Source organism: Sardina pilchardus, chromosome 3 (genome assembly GCF_963854185.1).
Source record: "Sardina pilchardus chromosome 3, fSarPil1.1, whole genome shotgun sequence".
NCBI classification, from domain to species: Eukaryota; Metazoa; Chordata; class Actinopteri; order Clupeiformes; family Clupeidae; genus Sardina; species Sardina pilchardus.
In genome coordinates this window covers 28140910-28161189 of record NC_084996.1, presented here as the reverse complement: position 1 = coordinate 28161189, position 20280 = coordinate 28140910, and the positions used below count along the sequence as shown (strand labels likewise).

Below are 20280 nucleotides of genomic sequence, written 5' to 3'. Positions count from 1 at the left end.
TTTCTGCCACTCGGGCAGCATGGAGTGCAATTGAGAATTTTGTGGTGTGCTACGGCGATGTTATATTTTAAGATTTTTCACACAATGCGATTTATTATCCAGTTCATTGTGTGGAATGATTGATACTAAAAGTAATTGAATGGTGTAATGACATTCATAATGAAAGTGAGAAGGACTGACAGCATGCAGTAAATGTGGTCACATGATCTAGAAAGGACAGGGCCAGCAATAGCAGTACCATGTGCTTCGTTACCTGCCGTTGAAGCTTATGAAATGTCTGGCCTCAGATGCTCAGCTGTAAATTGCTGTGGATGAAGGTTTCTTGAATGCCAAATGCTTACGCACTCTTATCTTGTGTCTCTTTTCCATGAACCCCCCCAACCCCATATTTGTCCTCGCCTTGATGTTCGGGGCAAACCTGATCCAGAATACACAGTAAGTTGGCGTCTGTCTGGAGATTGTGGAGCTGTAGACTGTTGTCTTGTTTACGGCGCGCGGTGTGTATTTGTCATGCGACACCACATCCATACCACGTGCTGCATGTTTCCGCTCGCACGCCACGCCAAGTCCACGTCCTGCTCGCTAGATCGTGTGAGTGGCTAAGTGGCAGCCAAAATGTTTAGCGTGATTGCAAAGCTGGCCCATAAATCAGTGGGGTGGGGTGTCGCAGAGATCTTATAAATGTTTATGCAGTCCATGAAGTGCCGTGTCATGACAAGCAATTACAGTTCACCCCCATCACCAGCTGTGAGCAGTAATGACATTACATAGGGTTTCTGCCGAGAAAGGGAGAACCATTACTATGAAAGCATTTAGCCAAATGGGACTCTCTCACTCTCTTTCTCTTTCTCTTTCTCTATAAGTGAGTGAGTGGGTGAGTGAGATAATGTATGCATTCTTTTTGCAGAAATCTGGAGGATGCTTACTGTATATGTAAGAGAATTGCACACATGTATGTGGGCATCTGAAACATACTGTGTAATGTGTGTGTAAAATAAGGGGATTAGATTCAACTTTGTCATTGTGCAGAGTACAAGTACAAAGACAATGGATCATCTACAGTAACTAGAAATCAACTACTTTGTGCCATAGTTCCGACATATGCACCAATAGGCCTGGCAAGACGATGAGGAAAATATGTGTCATGTGGTCAAGGTGTGGTTGTACATGAAGCCTAATCCATATTTCACATTCTGATGGATATAGATGTTCCAATCCTCACCTGTGAATAACACAGATAGTTGCTGGGCCTAACATTCATGTTCTTCCATGCCTGATATGTGTCTTATCTGCAATTGCAACACAACATTATTAGTTCGACATTATAGATTATGTACCGACATTGTGAATCATAGTTTGTGAAGACCCATGCGATTTGGCAGGTCTGTGCTAGACAAAGACCAGATCTGCACCAGTGTTAGCTGATGTCTGGAAATAAGCTAACTAACTTAGGTAAAGCTCACTAACTGCTGTCTATTTTTTTGTTCTCCAGTGTTCTTTTTTGCCAAAGTTCTCCATCCACATTGAGACAAAATACGAGAACAACCGTGGAACCAGTGACAATGTAAGTATAGCGGTCTGGAGTTGTTTTGATGAGATAACCCAGAAGCGGAGGCCAGATAGGAGCTTTCTCATTTGAACTCATTTGAATGTATCTGCGGAAGCATCAGTGTTTATCCGAAATGCTCGTGGTGCCGCAGCAGTCACACCTGGCCCATGAATATTTATGTCCGACTTCATCTTCTGATCTTAAGAAATACACAGCCCTCAGATGAGGCATGAATTTATCACTGTGGCGCCGAGGCCCTTGTATATCTCACATTTTATGCCAACACTTTCATCCTTTTCCCTGCTCAGATTTTTGGCCTGGAAAAAGACAGCTGTGCAGTGGAGGTGGATGCCTTGGATATAGCCTACGATGACTTCCCTGAGAGGCACTACAACCTCTCGGAGGTATCACTAATGAAAAAGGGGGGGAAAAAAGAAATCTGTGTTTTTGCTTACATACACAGGCACGCGCACACACACACACACACACACACACACACACACACACACACACACACACACACACACACACACACACACACACATACAGGCATACCCACTAACACAAAAACACACACACACACACACACACACACACACAAATATGCACAATCTTACGACCAAGCCTTCATCATCAAAAAAGCGTTGTGGATATTCACTGTCTGAAGGGAGCCCCACTGCTTTAATTAGAGTGGAAAGAGTCCAGCATGTGTTGCTTTTCTCCCTGGGTGAGGCGACTTAGCTGGGACTTAGCTTCGTTTACCCCCCCCCCCCCCACACACACACACACACACACTCCACCCCCCCGCCCCCCATTCCCATCACTCCTGGGTCCCTATTGAGACCAGTCAGGTAAGCATGGTGGTGGTGGTGGTGGTGGTGGAGGTGTTGCTATAACGATGGCTGTAAATCTCTGGAGTGGATCAGCCTGCGCTTCCTCGCATGATGTGTTCAGGTGTCTGCAGAGGATTTGAGGCTCACTGGCTGTAAGGGAAAAGTGTGAGGGGAAGAATTACAATCGGCATACTTGAACGCGCGGACGTGTAGCAGGCTCAGCCGCATGTGAACGACGATCACATCTGTCACCGAATCCAACTAGAACTGTAATACAGGAGCTAGAAGCTCACATTGAGAGAGATCTCTCCACACACAGTGGCTCAGCCACATTAACATGCTATGACTAGCAGCAACCCTGCCTTGTTTTAAGCTCCTTGCTCCCTACCCTAATAATATATTCTGTATGGTCTATGCAGTCTGTGTTTTTCACAGTCTTGATTGTGGATGATAAGTGATTTTTTTTTTTTTGATACCTCGGATACTTCAGGCCTCCCAGCTCTGGACGTGCTTCAGTCCCAGCGATTGTTAACCTCTGCTCTCCTCTTTCTCCTTCGTCCACTCGGCCTGAAGGACTTGAGGTGCTTCTCTTCTGTGAAGACCGGCCGAGGGCCACTCCAGCAGGACTGGAGACAGACCTGCTCCCCTATTATGTGTTCCTACAAGCTGGTGAGAGTCCAGTTTGAAGTGTGGGGCCTGCAGACTCGGGTAGAACAGTTCAGCCACAAGGTATGTTCCCTTGACTCCTCAGCATGGTTTATAGACGTTTTTCTCTGACTACTGCAGTGCCCGTTCAAACATGAAAACCCAAAGCCCAATTATATGGCCCCAGGTAAGGTGTGCTTTAGAAATAGGATGATTGATAATCTGTTGTTAACAGATCTAGATGTTCTGGGGCATATTGACCAGTGTAAATGAATGCACAGCGGCAATGTTACTTGTCTTGAGACCAATGGCTTATTTCCTTTCTTCCTTTTTGTGAAAGAAAACTGCCATTACAGTAGAGACAGACAGCCCAGGTTCAGAAAGTAACAGTCCTGGCAAGTATTTGATCCAACCATGCAGTAAACCAGCTCAGCCTAATTCGCCCTTCTCTCGCTAACGCCAGACACTTTCCGCTTTGAAGCTTTGCTGTGTATCAGTTCATCCGGCATATGCAAAAGCTGTAACCAGCTCAGCCTAATTAGCAGCCAGGTAGATCAGATAATTAGTGATATCACCTGTGTTAAGTGCACAGGTAGAAAGATTATATGGCAGGACTTTTACTCTCTGGACCCGGGATGTCAACCTCCGGGATGTTAACCAATGGCTGGTTAAACCTAGCCGCGGATGAGCCGGCGTTCAGTCAGTTAACGGCTTCTGACTGGCATAAATCAGAGCCATAGAAAGAGAGTTACAACACTCTTTGATGTCGATGCCACACGATCAAAAGTTCCAAAAAACCTGTGCTGAATGGCTGAATTGCAGGAGGGTGGGATGTACTTCTGGATGCTGGAGGAAGTAATCAATTAACTCATTGACTACTGACCAAGAGATTGGCTGTTAATAGTTCCAAAACTCCCATAATGTGGAAGCAGCCTGGAAAAAGCACTGCCATTTTTTCCTATGGAGGTCCATAGGAGTGTCGCCTCTGTTTTATCTACCGCTATGGCATAAACCAAATCATGTTGAAAGTAACTAGTGCAACTAAAGAAGAAATTATAAAAAAAATAGAAAAGTCTACACCAAGTAATTAGAAAAATATTATAGGCAATGGATTAATGGAAAAATATGCAAACAAACATCATTAAAGACAAAATAAGAGGTGATAAAAAAGGAAGAAACATGGGTTCAGTACAAGTTTCAGGAGGACCAGGGGGTCACAAACAGCTTGAACGCCTGCTGGGAAAGTCTGAACATACCGTCCCAGGCAGCGGTGCCTTTCTCTGCAGAAGGACCTACTGCAACTTAAAAAAAAAAAAAAAAGATACGCTAATGAGGAGTCAACAACAACAGCATGTTATTCTCACTGAAGTTTAGTGTAAACAGAACAACTGCTGGGAATAAACTATTTTGCTATTTAACTGATCTATTTATAGGTATTTCAATAGGACGAGTAATTCAATTAGAAAAAAATGCTTTCTTTTTGAACAGTAATTGGTTCTGTGGAATTTAAATGGTGCATCTTTTGTTACATAAAGGAAGAAACCAAGGCAATTAACTGTGACTGTAATTAGTAGTTATTTATAGATGAAAACTTGAATAACTGACACGCTTTTAATTCAGTAAAATTACTAAAAAGATTACTGTTTATGTCAACATTATACATCACAGCAATAGATCAAATTGTTATAATCAGTAAAGAAACCATATTTTAAATAGGGAGTTACATTCAAGTTCTCATGAAGATCTTGATTTTTTTTACTTCAGAATTCAATTGCAGAGATTTCTTAAAAAAAAAAAAAAACATTCAACCTCAATGTTGCCTCCTACACATACTATGCAGCGGAATGGTTCTCAGTGAAGGGTCTCCAAACAGGAGACCCTTCTCTGTCTCTGAGCAGGGGCAGCAGTGCTTGTTTTGCCCCTGCAGCTTGACCTTCCTGCCCTCGTGGGGATGTTCTTCATCCCTCCTCTTCACTCTCTGCCGGCTCATGTCCAAGTCTTTGCCTCAGTTGCACAACACTGACACTGCAACAATGACCTAATGTCAAGATTGTGGGCCTTCTGGCTTTGTTCGCTCGCTCGCTCGCAGCCCATCCTGCGAGCCAGGGAAACGCGTTCCTTTCTCTCCTCCAAAACACTCTCTCTGGCCACGAGGCCTCTCGCCGCAGTGCGCTGTACTGTCTCTTCACTGGCGTTTGAGAGCTGGAGAGAGCTGTCCTCAGAAAGGCATGGTAGGGATGTTCATTGTCCCCCCCCCCACCAGATGGCCTTGAGATGCCTGCATTCCAAGCAAAGCACAGAAGGGGTTGTCATGTGTTGATCCTGGATTACTGAGCCACAGTGTTGACGACATTGGCCCTCTCAATACACACGGTCTGAACATGCTCTATAGTAGCCCTTCCTGTTGCTAAACAATTATCCATAGCATATGTGCTGGCATAGAATACAAGCCGGAATTTATGGTTATGGTTATTTATGGTTATGGTTATTTGGCAGGTGCAGTTTGTCCAAAGTGACATACAAATAAAAGCAATTCAATTATTAATTTAACAGTGAAATTTTTTTACAAAAATGGTCAGACTACTTTAGAGGGAATAGCAATATAAACCATAAACAATAGCAAATATCATAAGAGGCTTAGTGTTTGAGGATGTGTTAGTTAGTGTGTACTTTCAGCAGTGTGATCCATCAGCAGTGTTTGTGTGTATCATGAGTAGGGTAGCTCCCAAGGTGATACAGCTTTTCTGTACGATAGTGTGTGTTTGTGTTCATTTAAACCTCACCTCATATGTATGTAGAAAACCCCTTTCTGAAATGAGTTTATAGCAGCAAAAGGGCTAAAGGTTAACCAGGTGTGCTGTGAAAATTATTTAAAGGACCGTTTAAGAATTGATCTTTAATTATAAAAGCATTATTAAAGGTTAATTTACATTTTCACGCAATGGGATTTAAAGATGAACCTTGATTTTAAGTCAGGTTAAATAGGAATCCTTGTTGGTGCAAGCTAGTCATAGTAGCTTTCATCTGAAATTTGCTGTAGTAATTCCTGTAGAAAAGCACGGTAGGCGTATGATGTTTTTTTTAAGTAATCGGGGAGTCCTTGACTCGAATGTCTATCTACCTGCTTAGCCACAGGTTGTGTTACAGTTCCATACAAGTGTCTTTAAATCCTGACCCATATTCTATCCGTACACCGACGACATGCCCTCTTGAGCCGTGGGAACTGAATCCATGACCTTTCTTGTGCCATGCGACTAGTCGAATCACGAGTATTTGACTACGCCTAGACTCAAGACCTGACCCAAATATCATCCTATCATCAACACACACCCACCTCCCCTCCCCTCCCCTCCCTTCCCAACCCCTCCCAACCCCATTGGAGGACTACGGGAGGAGAAAAGCCCTCCAGCAGAACACAGCGAGACACACACTTGTTTTTAAACCGGGCTGCTTATTGCAGCGGCGATATGATGAAAGCGCGGCAGGTTTCCACTATATTCCCTCGTAAGCGGCGCGCTGGGTCGGGTCGTAAAAAAAGCCCGCCTCTTAATCTGCCCGGCGCACTCGAGGGCTCTGTTCTGCCGTTAAATATCTCCCGGGAGCCGGCTGTCCTCCATGCCGCCACTTGCCGGATGGCACCGTTTATTTATGACTGTGTTTGCGTATTTGTGTGAGAGTGGGGGGGTAGGGTGTGGGTGTGGGTGTGGGTGTGTGTGTGTGCGTGTGCGTGTGCGTGTGCGTGTGCGTGTGCGTGTGCGTGTGCGTGTGCGTGTGTGTGTGTATGTCGCTTGATCCATAGATGGTTGTGTCTGTGGATTTGTTTGTATGTGTGTGCGTTACATCTGAGTGTATAATGCACATTTCTTTCTGTTTATGTGTTTCTGTATTTCACTTCCTCATTTATTATTTATCTATTTCTGTATTTATTTGAGTGTTTTTGGTCTGTTTAAGCATGGGTATTGTGGCTGACTTTGTTTGTCTGTGTAGTGGACTGTCTGGGTGTGTATACATGTGGATCTAACACCATGTGATGTCTGCATTACTACTGTTTTAGTGTTGATTGGCAGACCTTTAAGAGGTGTTCTGGCCTCAACACATACCGAGAGGGAGTTCACAGATTGGTATTCATAGATTTAATTTGCACCCAATTTTACCCTCCCTCTCGGCCTGTGATAACTGAGAAGGTCCCGGTAACACCTTACAGTCAGAACCTCCCAAAAGCCTGTGTCCCAGTCCCACATTCACCCCTCACCTCGGCCTTCATGTCTGGCTACTTTTGATCTCCTCTCTAATGTCTGCCCATTTCAATAGAGTCATAATAGCCTGTGTGCACTGTAACTCCTGTCCTTTTGTGCTCAGGAGTTTTGCGGATGGGGGAAAAAAAAATGGTTTTAACTCAAGGTCATCATTCCTCTCCCACTCTTTCATTTCCTCTCTCTCTCTTTCTCTCTCTCACTCGCTCCCTCTTTCTCTCTCCCTCTCACTCTTTCGCTCCCTCACTCTCTCACTCACTCACTCTTTCTTTCTCTCTCTCTCTCTCTCTCTCTCTCTCCCTCTCCCTCCCTCTCTCTCTCTCTCTCTCCCAGGTAATTAGGGACGTGTTGTTGGTTGGACACCGGCAGGCGTTTGCCTGGGTGGATGAGTGGTACTGTAAGTAAGCCCTATCTGAATGACTAACACCTCTGAATGTCTCATCACAGCTTTTATGGTCCCTGAAAACCACACAGGTGTGGGGACGCCTGAAACAATCATGACGCTAGATGAGCTGTTTTTCAAATCTCCCTGCGCAGTTGCCACAATTACGTTCATAGCTAAAACAGTATGCATTATGATTATAATAATATAGCAAGGAGAATAAAGATGATTTTGTCCCCATTCATCAAAATGAATGGAAGCGACAAAGTGCCCTGTGTATCAAATTTGAAATTTTAATGCGTTTGCTGTTTTTAGAATGAGGTAAATTGCAGTTTCTGGTCATAGACTCTTCCCTTGGAGGAATTGTAAAGGTTGGTATCAATATTGAAACTAGAGTTTCTAGACTACATTGCAGGTTCTTGGCAAGGAATTGTGTGCATGACCAATAGATTGATATTTATTCAGTCATGAACATTTTGGAACCCTCTCAAACACAAGGTGTGTCAAACATATTGTGCTTTTCCTTTTGAAATCTGTGGGGCTACAAGGCAGCTTTACATGTTCCCGATTTCACATGAGCGAAGGGCGAATTCAGGTGTTGGGATATGAAGTTTTTGGCAAATGCTTTCATCCTTGTTCTATGATCTTAAATCTGGACGTGCGTATTTGCAGCATTTGAGAAGTGAGACAGATCAAACTATCTTCCGTGTGGTGCCTGCATGATACCCTCTGTGCTCTACTGCGGACCACAGGCCTAGCACTGGGTAATGCATCGTTAATGAGCAAGCGGTCGTCTACTCCACTGGGTGGTTTTAAGAGAGCCTTGTGCTATTCAAGATAAGTGCTTCTCGGAAAGAAAAGGAGAAACGTGCTAACCTTTGTTACGATATTACTGCGCCATCTATGCTTTTCCCAACTGGTCCTCACTGGCTGTTGAGTCAAGGATGTGCCAAAATCTTGTCATGATTCCCTGTGAAACCCCAAGTCTCCATATATTGCTGTCCAAATGAAACCCAGTTAAAAAGTATGAAGTGGGCTGTGATGGTCCTGCTGTCCTCCTTTGATTTCTCTCAGTGCGAGAAGGGTTGACGTTTTTAGTGTTTTAAATCATCATAGTGCAGAAGAAGCTTTTTTATTACCTTTTTTTTCTCTTTGCAATATATCTTTTGTTTTATTTGATATTGTGCAGTGGAAGGGTAGGTGATGGGAAGCAAAAAACAACAACAACAACAAAAAAAAAAAACATTTGTTTTGTTCTGCCAGTTGACGAGAGAGGAAAAGAAAGGGGTTATGATTGAAGACTATTTGAGGAGTTCAGATGCAAAAGCCTCTAAACGCCACCTCCGTCAAAAACTAAATAATGATGGCAAGGCAAGCGAATGCTTTCCTCAAATGGTATACGTTAATCAAATAATTTAGCTTCAGATACTGAAATATCGTCTGAAATATTGATTTGTAGGCAAAAACCTATAGTAGCATGATTAAAAAAATGCTCTTTTAAAAGGGAAGTGGTTAGACAGATTTAGAGAGTTTGGCATCTGAACTCTTCATTTTCCTCGTGACTGGGAATGGTGGGTTTGGAGGGCACTCTCTGATCTTTGGGCCTGACGGGCATCTCAGGGCTGACAAGGGGAGGTGCCGTGTCTGTCTCGTCAGTCGTCACTGCTGCTTTATCTGTCTGTGCGTTTGGAGACGACTGCTAGTGGCGCTGTGATTCACTGGGCCTCCTGCTGCTGCTGCTCTGCCTGGACTTGAGTCAAACTGGGTGATTCAAAGGGTGAACTAACACACACACACACACACACACACACACACACACTACTTATACACAAACACTTACAAACACCTGCCAAAGCTAATGATTCATTGATTTGATACGTTGAGTAATAAGTTCTCTGGAAATGCGCACCCAGTGAAACTTCTTTGTTATAAACCTCTGTGTTATGCACAGTGCAATGCGTCTGTGTTCTTAATAGTGTCCTGGAATTGGGCTGCAGTAGACCTATTATTGATGTGGAATGATTTTGTGGCAATTCTTTTAGCATTAGCTATCAGAGTAGACTACTTCCACAATAGAAGTACTTCAAATGGAAGATTTGCATTTTAACACGCAGCTGTGGACTTGATTACTGAGGAAATAGATTGAGTGGAGTTGACTAGTGGTGGGGGAAAAAATCGATTCTGTTCAGTATCGCGATATTTTGTGCACACAATTAAATCGATACTTGTAGCTCAAAGTATCACAATACTTAATTATATAATTTAATTATCCATTTTACTTTTATTTGAGTCGATTTTACTCAGGGTTTACTCTGATCACATTAAATGAGCTTATTATGCTTATAAGGGGGGCACGTGTTGTGGTGTTTCATTGTGCATTCAACAGCAATAATAAATGAAAATGGCTTCACAATCACAACCTGTTATACACGACACTCTACACTACTTTCACATCGAAAAAGGTGGGTGTATTTTGGTTTTCAACAAAAAGTGAATAGTAAGGACATTGACATGCACCATGCCATTGCAAAGTGAGTTGAACAGTGTTATTTTCCTAAATTTTTGTAATGACTTAGAATAATATGAGAGACATGAATAGCAATATATCGCAAAATCGAATTGCAATACTTGGTGTATCGCAATATGTTAAGAATCGCAATATTATCGAATTGTGGCCCAAATATCGCAATAGTATCGAATCTTATTTTTTTTTGCCAATTCCCACCCCTAGAGTTGACGTTACCATCTAAAAGTGTGGTTATCCTGAACCACACGATGGCTAAAAACGTCAGTAATGAAGTTAGATCTGTGTAAATATCAGTACACACACACACACACACACACACACATACATGCAAACAAATGCAAGTAGTGCCAAGCTTAGTGAATGGTAGGTTTTCAAAGCATAACATATCATCAAGCAATCCTTGCAGCTGACACCCTGCTTGGTGCACAGAACCCCCTTGCTTTACTATTTTTCTATCAGCTGATGCACAAGTCGGTAATACAATGGCCTTAACTACTTGTTGGAGATTGGCTAAGAGAGTTCTATAATTAACGTGTCTTCCTATTTACGTTCTGCTTCACGTGAGCTCATTGGTGACAAGCCACACTCCACGTTTTTCATTCTGCATGAACAGAAATAGACCTCCTCCTTCAGAAGTGGATATTCATGTGTGAGTGTGTAGAACACTCTGCCATGGAAATAGGGCTCTTGACATTACCTCGCTGTTGTCCGTACCCTATTTCCAGATCATGTATTGCTAAAGTGTTTCAATAGCCTTGGTCATACCATGCTCTTGGCCAGTTGTAATTGCCATACCATTCTCTCTGTATGGTCTTGCCCTTGTGGTTTCATTTGTAACTGGATAAGATTAGTAAGATGCTGTGAAGCATAGTAGCTGTGGTAGTAGAAATAGCCATGGAGTACAGTCATGGCTGAATTTGTTGATGCCCTACAACGTAGTATAGGAACGTATCATTGTTTGCACGTAAATGAACGTGGACCAGAGGAATCAAAGGAAATAGTTGCCGGAGGATATTAGAAAGAAAATTATAGACAAGCATGTAAAGGCTATCAGAACATCTCCAAGCAACACTATTTTCATTAACCAGTTTAAGGGACTCTGGCCAACCTTGCTGAACATGGCTGCAAGACAAATGTACTCTAGACAGAAGCAAAGTGAAAATTTGAAGATAAAGAGCCATAGAGGGTGAACTCCAATGTCAAGTTACATTACTGTCTGATCACCACATTGGTCACATCACTCATCGCTGCTGTTTTTTTTGGTTTTTTTTAAAGACAAAATATCCAGACTGAAAATGGCGAAAATGCATATTGATTGAGTACAATCCGTCTGGGGAAATGTCCTTTCGACTGATGAGACAAAGCTGGAGCTTTTTGCTCACAGACAAAAAAAATGAATGTGTCCAAGAAAAAACACCATATTTGTTTTGAAAAATGGAGGAGACTTGGTTATGTGTTGGTGCCACTTTTCTGCATCTGACCCTGAGTTCAGTTAAAGTGTTTAGTTGATCTATCTTTACTCAATCAAAACAAAACAACTGCATTTTTTTTTATTGATATTGCCTGAAATACACAATTAAATAACATGACTTTTTTAATGTTTTCAAAAATGTATTGATAGCGTTTTGTAAAAGAGCTCTTCATCTGGTTATGAGCTTTACTGCTTGCTTGAGTAGCCCAACTTTGTTTATTCGATGCCCATTTTATTCATCTCCCGGTCTCAAAAAAGTCAAAGATTCTTTAATGCTACGTGGCTGCTCTGAAGTCATTGGTCGGTATAGTATAGTAAATGGTGGAAATTCAGTGATTTGTCAGGGAGAAGTCAGGGAGAAGTCGTGGTATTGTACATTTGACCTACTGTGGGAACCCTGGATAATGCCCAAAAACTCATAGTTAAAAGCACCAAGGAATGGCTAAGTCACAAATTCTGTATTCTAAATTGGCCTGCTGAGTCCACACCTAAATCCCATTGAAAAAGGTGAACTCATGCGCTCTGCTGAAGGCACCCTTCAAATCTGAGACGGAGCAGTTGGCGAAACTACTTACAGATGCAGAAGTCTTTGAGCTACAGAAACCAATTTTGTTGGAAGTAATTGCCTCTAAAGTGCAACATAGAGTTAGGTGAAGGGTACCATTATTTTGTCCATGCCATTTGTTTTATTACCGTAATTACCCGACTATTAGCCACGGCTTATACATTGATTTTGCAAAATGTCTTCAGCTATGAGGCTAATACATGAGGGCAGACAATATGGTATTGATTTGGTTTTGTTCCTTTTAACTTGCATAAAGCACTGTCCTGCGGATTGTATACAATGCCTATACACGGGAAATTACTGTAGTCAAAATATTCTGTGGAGTCAAAGTCTAATTGGTAATAATGCCAGTTTCTCAGGTTCAAACAGTTGGAGGGTTTTTCTTTTTCCATGGAAGGATATCAATAATGCCAATCTGGATTCAGAGTTGAATGATTTTTACATTTGCATAGTTGATTAAATTCTATATTTGAATACGGTCCTCTTAAAAGCTGCAGGTTTTTACAAAGACAAAACATGAAAACATTGGAAACTCTTAACTGTCGGAAACACGCCCTTTACACACAGACAAAACGGCCTCGTAAAAACAGCTTTGTCTCGTCTGGTCACGTCCTGTTCCGTCTCGCCGTGTGAGCGGAGCGTGATCTGGCCCGAGATGAACCAGACAACCTGGAGGTAAGGGCTCGTCTTTAGGGCCGGCCGAGGTGGACTGGCCCTTGTGTGAGCGCCCAGGGTCTCCTATTCTCCCCGGCACTCTCTCTCTCTCTCTGTCAAGCGCTTTTTAACAGTGCGGCTCTGTCATTATCCAGCGTCCCATTGACATCGATCATCGGTTTGTGAAAAGAAAGCGAGGCCGACTCTCTCTATCTCTCTCCCTCTCTCCCTCCCCCTCTCTCCCCCGATGCTTTTGCACTTGTGTGTGTATGCCTCTGTGAAGGGGCCCGAGGAAGTCAGGGTCTCCTGCCGTCAGCCGTTGGAGCGAGTGTGTGAGAGTGTGTGTGCCTGTGACAGTGCGTGTGTGTGTGTGTGTGTGTGTGCGTGCGCACGCAGCTTTGTGATTATACGGTGGCATCTTGACTCGGTGGGAAGAAAGGTGATGTATGGTGGGCCTGATGGAGAGGCCGGAGCGTGAGCGATGGAACGGGAGAAGAGTGAGCAGCCCTGTAATCAGCGCCTGGGGAAGATAAGAAACAGGCTGATAGAGAGAGAGAAAGAGAGAGAGTGTGTGTGTGGGAGAGAGAGAGAGAGGGGTGTGAAGGGGTACACAGACTCAGGGTTTGTGTGTTTGTGTGTTTGAGAGAGAGATAGAGAGTTAGAGAGGGGTATGTATGGGGTACACAGACTTAGGATGTGTGTGTATGTAAGGGGAGTATAAAAAGGCACAAAGTGTGTGTGAGAGTTTGAACATGTTTGTTTGTGTGTGTGTGTGAGAGAGAGAGAGTTAGAGAGGAGTGAAGGGCTACACAGACTCTGTGTGTGTATGTGTAAGAGAGAGAGAGATAGATAAAGGGCTACACAGACTGAGGCGCTAAGCAAAGTCCTTTTTGTGCAAGTATTATACATATGTATTATATATTATTGCAACGCATTCTGGGCACTGATGGGGCATCTATTTTGGGCAGAACTGCGCTTGCGCTAGGCGTCACGACGACCAACTTTGCTCCAGCTGTGAGATCACAGCACATGATTGGCGCAATGTATTCCCAACATACCACATGATTGGCACATGTATTCAACTTTTGCCGGCGGAAGGGTCAGGATCATAGACTGTATATATACAGTCTATGGTCAGGATATGTGTAGACAACTGTCAAATTTGTGTTACAAACCAACCCCATACATTTCTATGGGAGATCCTTTGAGTGCTGTGTTTCGTCATTAGAAAGTCTGCACTGTGTGTGTGTGTGTGTGTGTGTGTATATGAGTGCATGAGTTTATGAGTTTGAGTGTGGATGTGTGACACACACGTGCCTTTGCAGAGCAGTCAGTGGCCAGTGCTTCAGTGACGTTGGAGTTAGTGGGGGTTGTGATGAAGGTGGTGCATGCTTGTGTGTGTGTGTGTGTGTGTGGGAATGCTTGCATGTGGAAGGGGGGGTGGGGGTGTGGAGGCCGGCGAACATGAGCCATGGGAAAGTTGCGCTTGTTTTCAGCTTGTCAACAGATATTTATGAGCGTAAGGCGATGCGACTGCTTGGCCTGGAGAAGCCCTCGATCTCTCCCTTCTCTCCCACCCTCTTCCACCTCTCCCACCCCCACCCTCACCCCCCACCCTTCCTGCCTCCCCTCCACCCTCCACCCTCCACCCTCCCTGGCGCAGGAGGCAGAGGTCTGCTGCTGGCTCGGTGTGTGTGTGTGTGTATGTGTCTCTCGCTCGCTCGCTGGCCGGCTGGCGTGGAGATGTAGGTCAGGGCGCCTCCGACTGGCTCCAGGGCCACGGGCAGGGGAATGGCTCTGACCTCATAAATGGTAACGCTGTGTGGCAGATCGCCCTCCCCCGTCCCTTGTTTGTGCTTCTCTCCACTGCTTCCTTAACCTCCCGACTTCCTCCTCCTCCTCCTCCTCTTCCTTCTCCTCCTCTTCCTCTTCTTATTGGAGATTCTGACATGGCGGTAGGCTCCCCTGTCTTTCCCCGGATGGCATACATACAGATTTGCATTCTGACAGTCCTAGGCGCACGCACGCACACACACACACACACACACACACACACACACACACACACACAGAAAGTCTCAGATCAAAGTGTCTGAGAGTATTCTGTTTCTGTGTGTGTGTGTGTGTGTGTGTGTGTGTGTGTGAGAGAGAGAGAGAGAGAGTGAACAAAAGAAAACGCTAGAGAGGGAGAGATGAGGAAAAAATATCAGATGTTTCACTTGCCATCCTGATGTGTGGCACTGAGTATAGCGCTGTCTTACACACACACACACCACACCACACCACACCACACACACACACACACACACACACACACACACACACACACATTGCCTTAAAGGGAAGCAGATGGATTGGGTTTACTGTCACACAGAAAAGCTTAAGCTGACTTATTTTGCAGACAGAGGAGTGTTCATTATAGCATATTCTGTGCAGAAGGTTACCAAATGGATGTGGTTGCTCATTTTTAAACACAAGTTGGCACAGGCATCCTTTTGGGGTTTGCTGTAGAGTTTCTGACAGCCCCTCACCTGTTCATCTTGAATAGCTGTTGACAACCTCTGGATTTGATTGACTATTTTAATTGTAGAAATATCACCTGCTGGTGTTTGCAACTGTCATTTTATTCATTGGATTTGTCACATTATAGCTCTGGCCTCTGCTGTGCTTAGTTAGAACTACCTGATCTTAATTGTGGCAACTAATTATCAGATGTTATTTATAAAGCATTGTTCTAACATCAATTCCCATCAGTGATCTGGCAAATAAGGGAAATATTTCAGTTAGAAACATTCATGTGTCAACTAATTATGAAAATTCAATTAGCACATTTGGGCTTATTTACAATAACAAAACATTTATAACTGTGTTTACTTACTGATGAGATTTAATGTTGTAGCAATGCTTTATAAATTATAAAAAAACACGACCTAACAGCTTTCAAACACTAAACAAATGCTTCCTAGTGTGTGGTTGTTATAAAGTGTTGCATATATATTTAGCTGACTCTTTTATCCTGGCACCTTACATACTGTAGGCCCATTACACAAACAGTCCCTCTTGGTGTTAGGTGCTTCTGGCCACCTGCTAGCCCAGTTCCTTAGCCACTGAACAACCGCTGCCCCATCCGTTTGATACAAGTGTAAACATAAAGCGCATTGTACGATCAGTTTGTGTCCTGTTTTGCAGCTATGACCCTGGAAGATGTGCGGAGGTTTGAGGATGACATGCATGTAGCCACGAATCAGAAGATCGGATGCAGAGAGACGTAATCACTCGCCCACATGTAAGCATTGTTTTATCATTAGTAGTAGTACTATGTTTAATATGGATGGATATGTAATGGTCTCAGGCTGGAATTTCAACTTGGTGCAGGTTATAGTAGTTCTGTGGATGCGTGTGTGTGTGTGTGTGTGTGTGTGTGTGGCTTTTTTGTGTGTGCGTGCGTGTGTGTCTGCGTGTGTGTCTGCGTGTGTGTGTGTGTGTGTGTGTGTGTGTGTGTGTGTCTGTCATTGAACTAACAGTGCCATCCAGTGGATAGAGCTAAAAAGCTGAACGCAACGCTCCCTCTCTTTTCCACTCTGCAGGGTTTCACTTCAGCTCAGTAAAAGCCCACTTTAAAAAAGCAAAGCCCTCAGGATGCACTTTCCTGCTGTTAGCGAGACAGATCTGATCCACTGATGCAGCCGCCATCCCTGCCGACCGAGCCGCGATCTGGCTTCCTGATCCTCACCCTAGCATCCACGCAGCCGTGTGGCGTGACACAAACACTTTGTGTTGAAAATCACCTCACCCTCTCTCTCTGTTTGTGTGTGTGTGTGTGTGTGTGTGTGTGTTGTGTCTTTTCAGCGCAGTCCAACTAATGGTGTAGGTGAGGAGAACCTGAGCCACGGACAGCAGACCTCTCTCTCTCTCTCGGCCGACGCTGAGGCTCGGTCCTCTAGAGGCCTGCCCTCACCCCCAGACATTCCTGCTCGAGCTGGTGGTGGTGGTGGTGGCTTGGGGCAGACTACTGGTAGAGGCGAGCCTGGTGGGGCATGTGGTGTGGTGGGGGGGTAACTGGACTGCATCTTCCCTCATCACCCCCCCCCCCCCCCCATTCTCCTGCTGCTTCTAGTACATTCCTCCAGACCAAAAGAGCCCTCCTGGACAGAACCAGGCTTTCTTACTGGCCCCATCTGTTTTGTTCTCTCTGTCCTGTCTGCTAGGTTGTATAAATAAATGAGCAAAAAAAAAGAATGAAATTGCCAAGACTGCTGTGATTCTTTTTTTGATTGTTATTTTTATGTCACATTTCTCTCCATATTGATGTTATGAAGTGTAAGTGTGTGTGTGTGTGTGTGTGTGTGTGTGTGTGCTTTGCATGTGTAATGCCTATGAGTGAGGATGATTAACACGGACCTCCCTACACACACACACACACACACACACACACCCCTCAGAAGTGCAGATGGATGTGTGTTTTATTATGTCCATGAGCAGTGAGGTGCCTGCATATTGGTGGGGACATTTTCAAATGAATGGCCGACTTCCACATCCCCGGCGCGGCCTGGTCATTAAGACTGCTCTGTTGTTGGCTTTTCCCTGTGAAATATCGTTTCGGAATAAACAGCCTCAAGGGACCGAAACAGAGGATCTCTGAACATGCACGATGCCCCCCTTCCCCTCCTCCCTCATCCCCCCACCACACACACACACACAACCAGACACACACACACACACACACGCATATACACATATACACACACACACACACACACACACACACACACAGCCCCGTGCCTGCTGATTTGAATGTTATTAATTTCATGCCTTGCATGACTGGACAGGGGGGGCACCCTTATGGTGGACAAAGAATAAATGGAATATTCATGTTTTGGTTGGCTTCCATTCTCTGGTAATATGCTTAAAATGTCATGATCAGTTCCTGGATTTATTTTTTAATGTCAGGTCATTTCAAAACCACAGCAGGAGGCCTATGAAGATTGAAGTATTCACTGTTAAAAAGGAATTTTCCTCCTCATTTGTGTAGCTTTTTGATTTTGTTTACATGCTACGAGGAGGTCTCAACTCTCTGGTTTATTAGCTGTTGTACCTGTCGCTTTGTTCTGGCTCTGATTGGCACATTTGACGGTAATCATGTACAAAAAAGAAAGAAAGAAACAATGCCTTTCTCTTGGAGTGGTGACTGCTCTATTTTTTGCCCATAAGCACATTGTTGGCAAAGAAGCGCTCTCCGAAGCAAACATCATATTGATGGAAAGCAGTACACGGAAGTTGAGGATGTGTGTTGACATTGCCCTTGTTTTCCTCTTTATGTTTGAGCGGTGTGTGTGTTTGAAGGGAGATGCGAGAGTGTGCTTGCCTGCAGGCGAACGGGCATAATGTCTGCGTTGTCATCTTCACCTGCCAGAGAGAGGCTCAGGCATTGTTGACATCACATCACCACGGCAGCACAAAGAGGCGCGTCCATCCATGTTCAAGAAGTCAGTTTTGCGCTCTCTCTCTCTCTCTCTCTCTCTCTCTCTCTTTCTCTCTCAATCCCTATCCATCCATTCTCTATCCCTTGCTCTGTTGCCTAGCTTTGTCTCTCTAGCTTCTCTCATGCGCGTCTCCTTTTTTCAGCCTAGTCTACTGTTGTTGTTCCTCCAGCCATTCTCTAACTCTTCATCGTTTTGTATCAGCACTTTGTGAGGATCTTCCTCCATGAAGATCCACGACTGTGTTTGTCGTGCACCAACACACAGTCCCTTCTGATTAACTCGGGTTTGGGAGGAGGGAGGGAGGATTCTGTGCGCCGTTTGCATTTTGATGCCAATCATTTTTTGTTACATACCCAAACGGCGGCCATATTTGCAGAATATTGACAGAGCCAGAGGGATGGCGAAGTGTGTGTGTGCGGGGGTGGGAGCAGGGGGGGGTGTAGGGGTGGGGGGTGTGCACAGGAGATAAAGCTGCTGTGATGGAGAAGGAGAGAAACGGAGGAGAGGAGGAGGAGGAGGAGGAGGGAAGAAAGCTCCCGCTGGAGATGAATGAAGTGCGTTCCAGTGTGCCACATCTGGCTTGATTGTCCTTATCAGTAGCCCACAGGCACCACAGCCTGATAAGTCATCCCTCAGAGGAGGGACGGAGAGTTCTTTTGGGGGCCGCGGAAAAAGGAAGCAATGCCCCCACACTGCTAATTGTGTCCACCAAGGACCAGTGTCCTATCTGTCCGCTGCAATTTAAGCGTTTGCGCGAGCCGTGTCAACAAGGCAATTTGGTTTGCTGCTCGCTCTCCCACCAGGAAGACTAGTCGGGTCATTGTGCATCAGTTGGGAGCTGGGAAGGGCCAAGACACTCTGACAATGGCCCTCTAATATAGAATAAATAGAAAGCCAGTGACCTTGATCTTACCAAATAAGCGAGCTTTAGGGGAGGGAAAGGGGAAAGGAGAAAGGAAAGTGGTGGATGTTGTTGTTGTTGTTGTTGTTGTAGCGGCGGTGGCGGTGGTGGTGGTGGTGGTGTGGTGGGCTCTACCTGCGTAGTGACAAGAGGGCCATTGACACGATTGATTGCTTTTCGCTCGCAGATGCAAATTTATGTGGGCCCGGCCCAATTCTTTAGTCTCCGGGTCAGTGCATTCTCCAGTTTAAAACGCAATGACTGCTCAACAAATTCATCAGGCTGTCCAAAACAATGATTTCTTAACACCAGAGGAGAGCTTTCTTTTCACGTCCAGGAAAATATACACCAGGGACCGCTCCAAATATATCCTCTATAAGTTCTTTGAAATGTGACACGTTAGATGTGGCAATTCAGTGATCATTGCCAGTCTTTGGTTCTTTAATATTGTGTTTCTATTCTGGGAACGACTTTAAATACCCTAAGAGAACACTTAAGTCAAGATTACATCTCAAGTTGAATAAACAACGATTTTGTTTTGGAAACTCAAGGATCAACTCTTTTGTCTTGTAAAAATAATTAGTTTATTATTGAGCTGCATCTCCTGCAACAAAACCGTGAAATAACCTGCTCAGTTGAAATGAGCCCACGTTTCTCTAGCACTCATCAACACACATACTCTGCTGGCTTGAACAGAGAGAACATTTCTGTATATAGACATCAGACAACACATAACATAACGTAACAAAATCAACATCATCTAAGGAATCTTCCACTTTCTCTTGCCAGTTCCATTCAATTGCCTGCATATCCCCAGCCTTGGTGAACTCAGACAAATCTGAGTGTGTCTGAATGTGCTACGCAGATCCGCCAGGCTGTCTTCCTGTTCAAGCCCAATTCCTCATCACCAAAAACCCAGGAACCAATCACAGCCTCGTGTGGCACGATTTATATGATGACAGAAGAGTATGGTTAGCAGTGCAGTTTAACACTTAATATAGCCGCGCACGTGTCTGC

The 20280-nt window shown here is 44.4% G+C and overlaps 1 protein-coding gene across 2 annotated transcripts; it reads left to right on the top strand.

The window, feature by feature from the left end:
- The first annotated feature begins 38 nt into the window (after positions 1 to 38).
- On the top strand, positions 39 to 17102 carry LOC134076207 (cytoplasmic phosphatidylinositol transfer protein 1-like). 2 transcript variants are annotated; one of them, XM_062531212.1, is made up of 7 exons: positions 39 to 435; positions 1493 to 1564; positions 1858 to 1953; positions 2956 to 3111; positions 7614 to 7677; positions 16069 to 16165; positions 16734 to 17102. In XM_062531212.1, exons 1-6 carry the CDS (start codon positions 334 to 336, stop codon positions 16149 to 16151), a joined length of 573 nt encoding a protein of 190 aa, XP_062387196.1. In that variant the 5' UTR covers positions 39 to 333; the 3' UTR covers positions 16152 to 16165; positions 16734 to 17102. The 2 variants fall into 2 exon arrangements, with proteins under 2 accessions (XP_062387196.1, XP_062387195.1); XM_062531211.1 differs by having other exon boundaries at positions 16729 to 17102.
- Positions 17103 to 20280: the final 3178 nt, after the last annotated feature.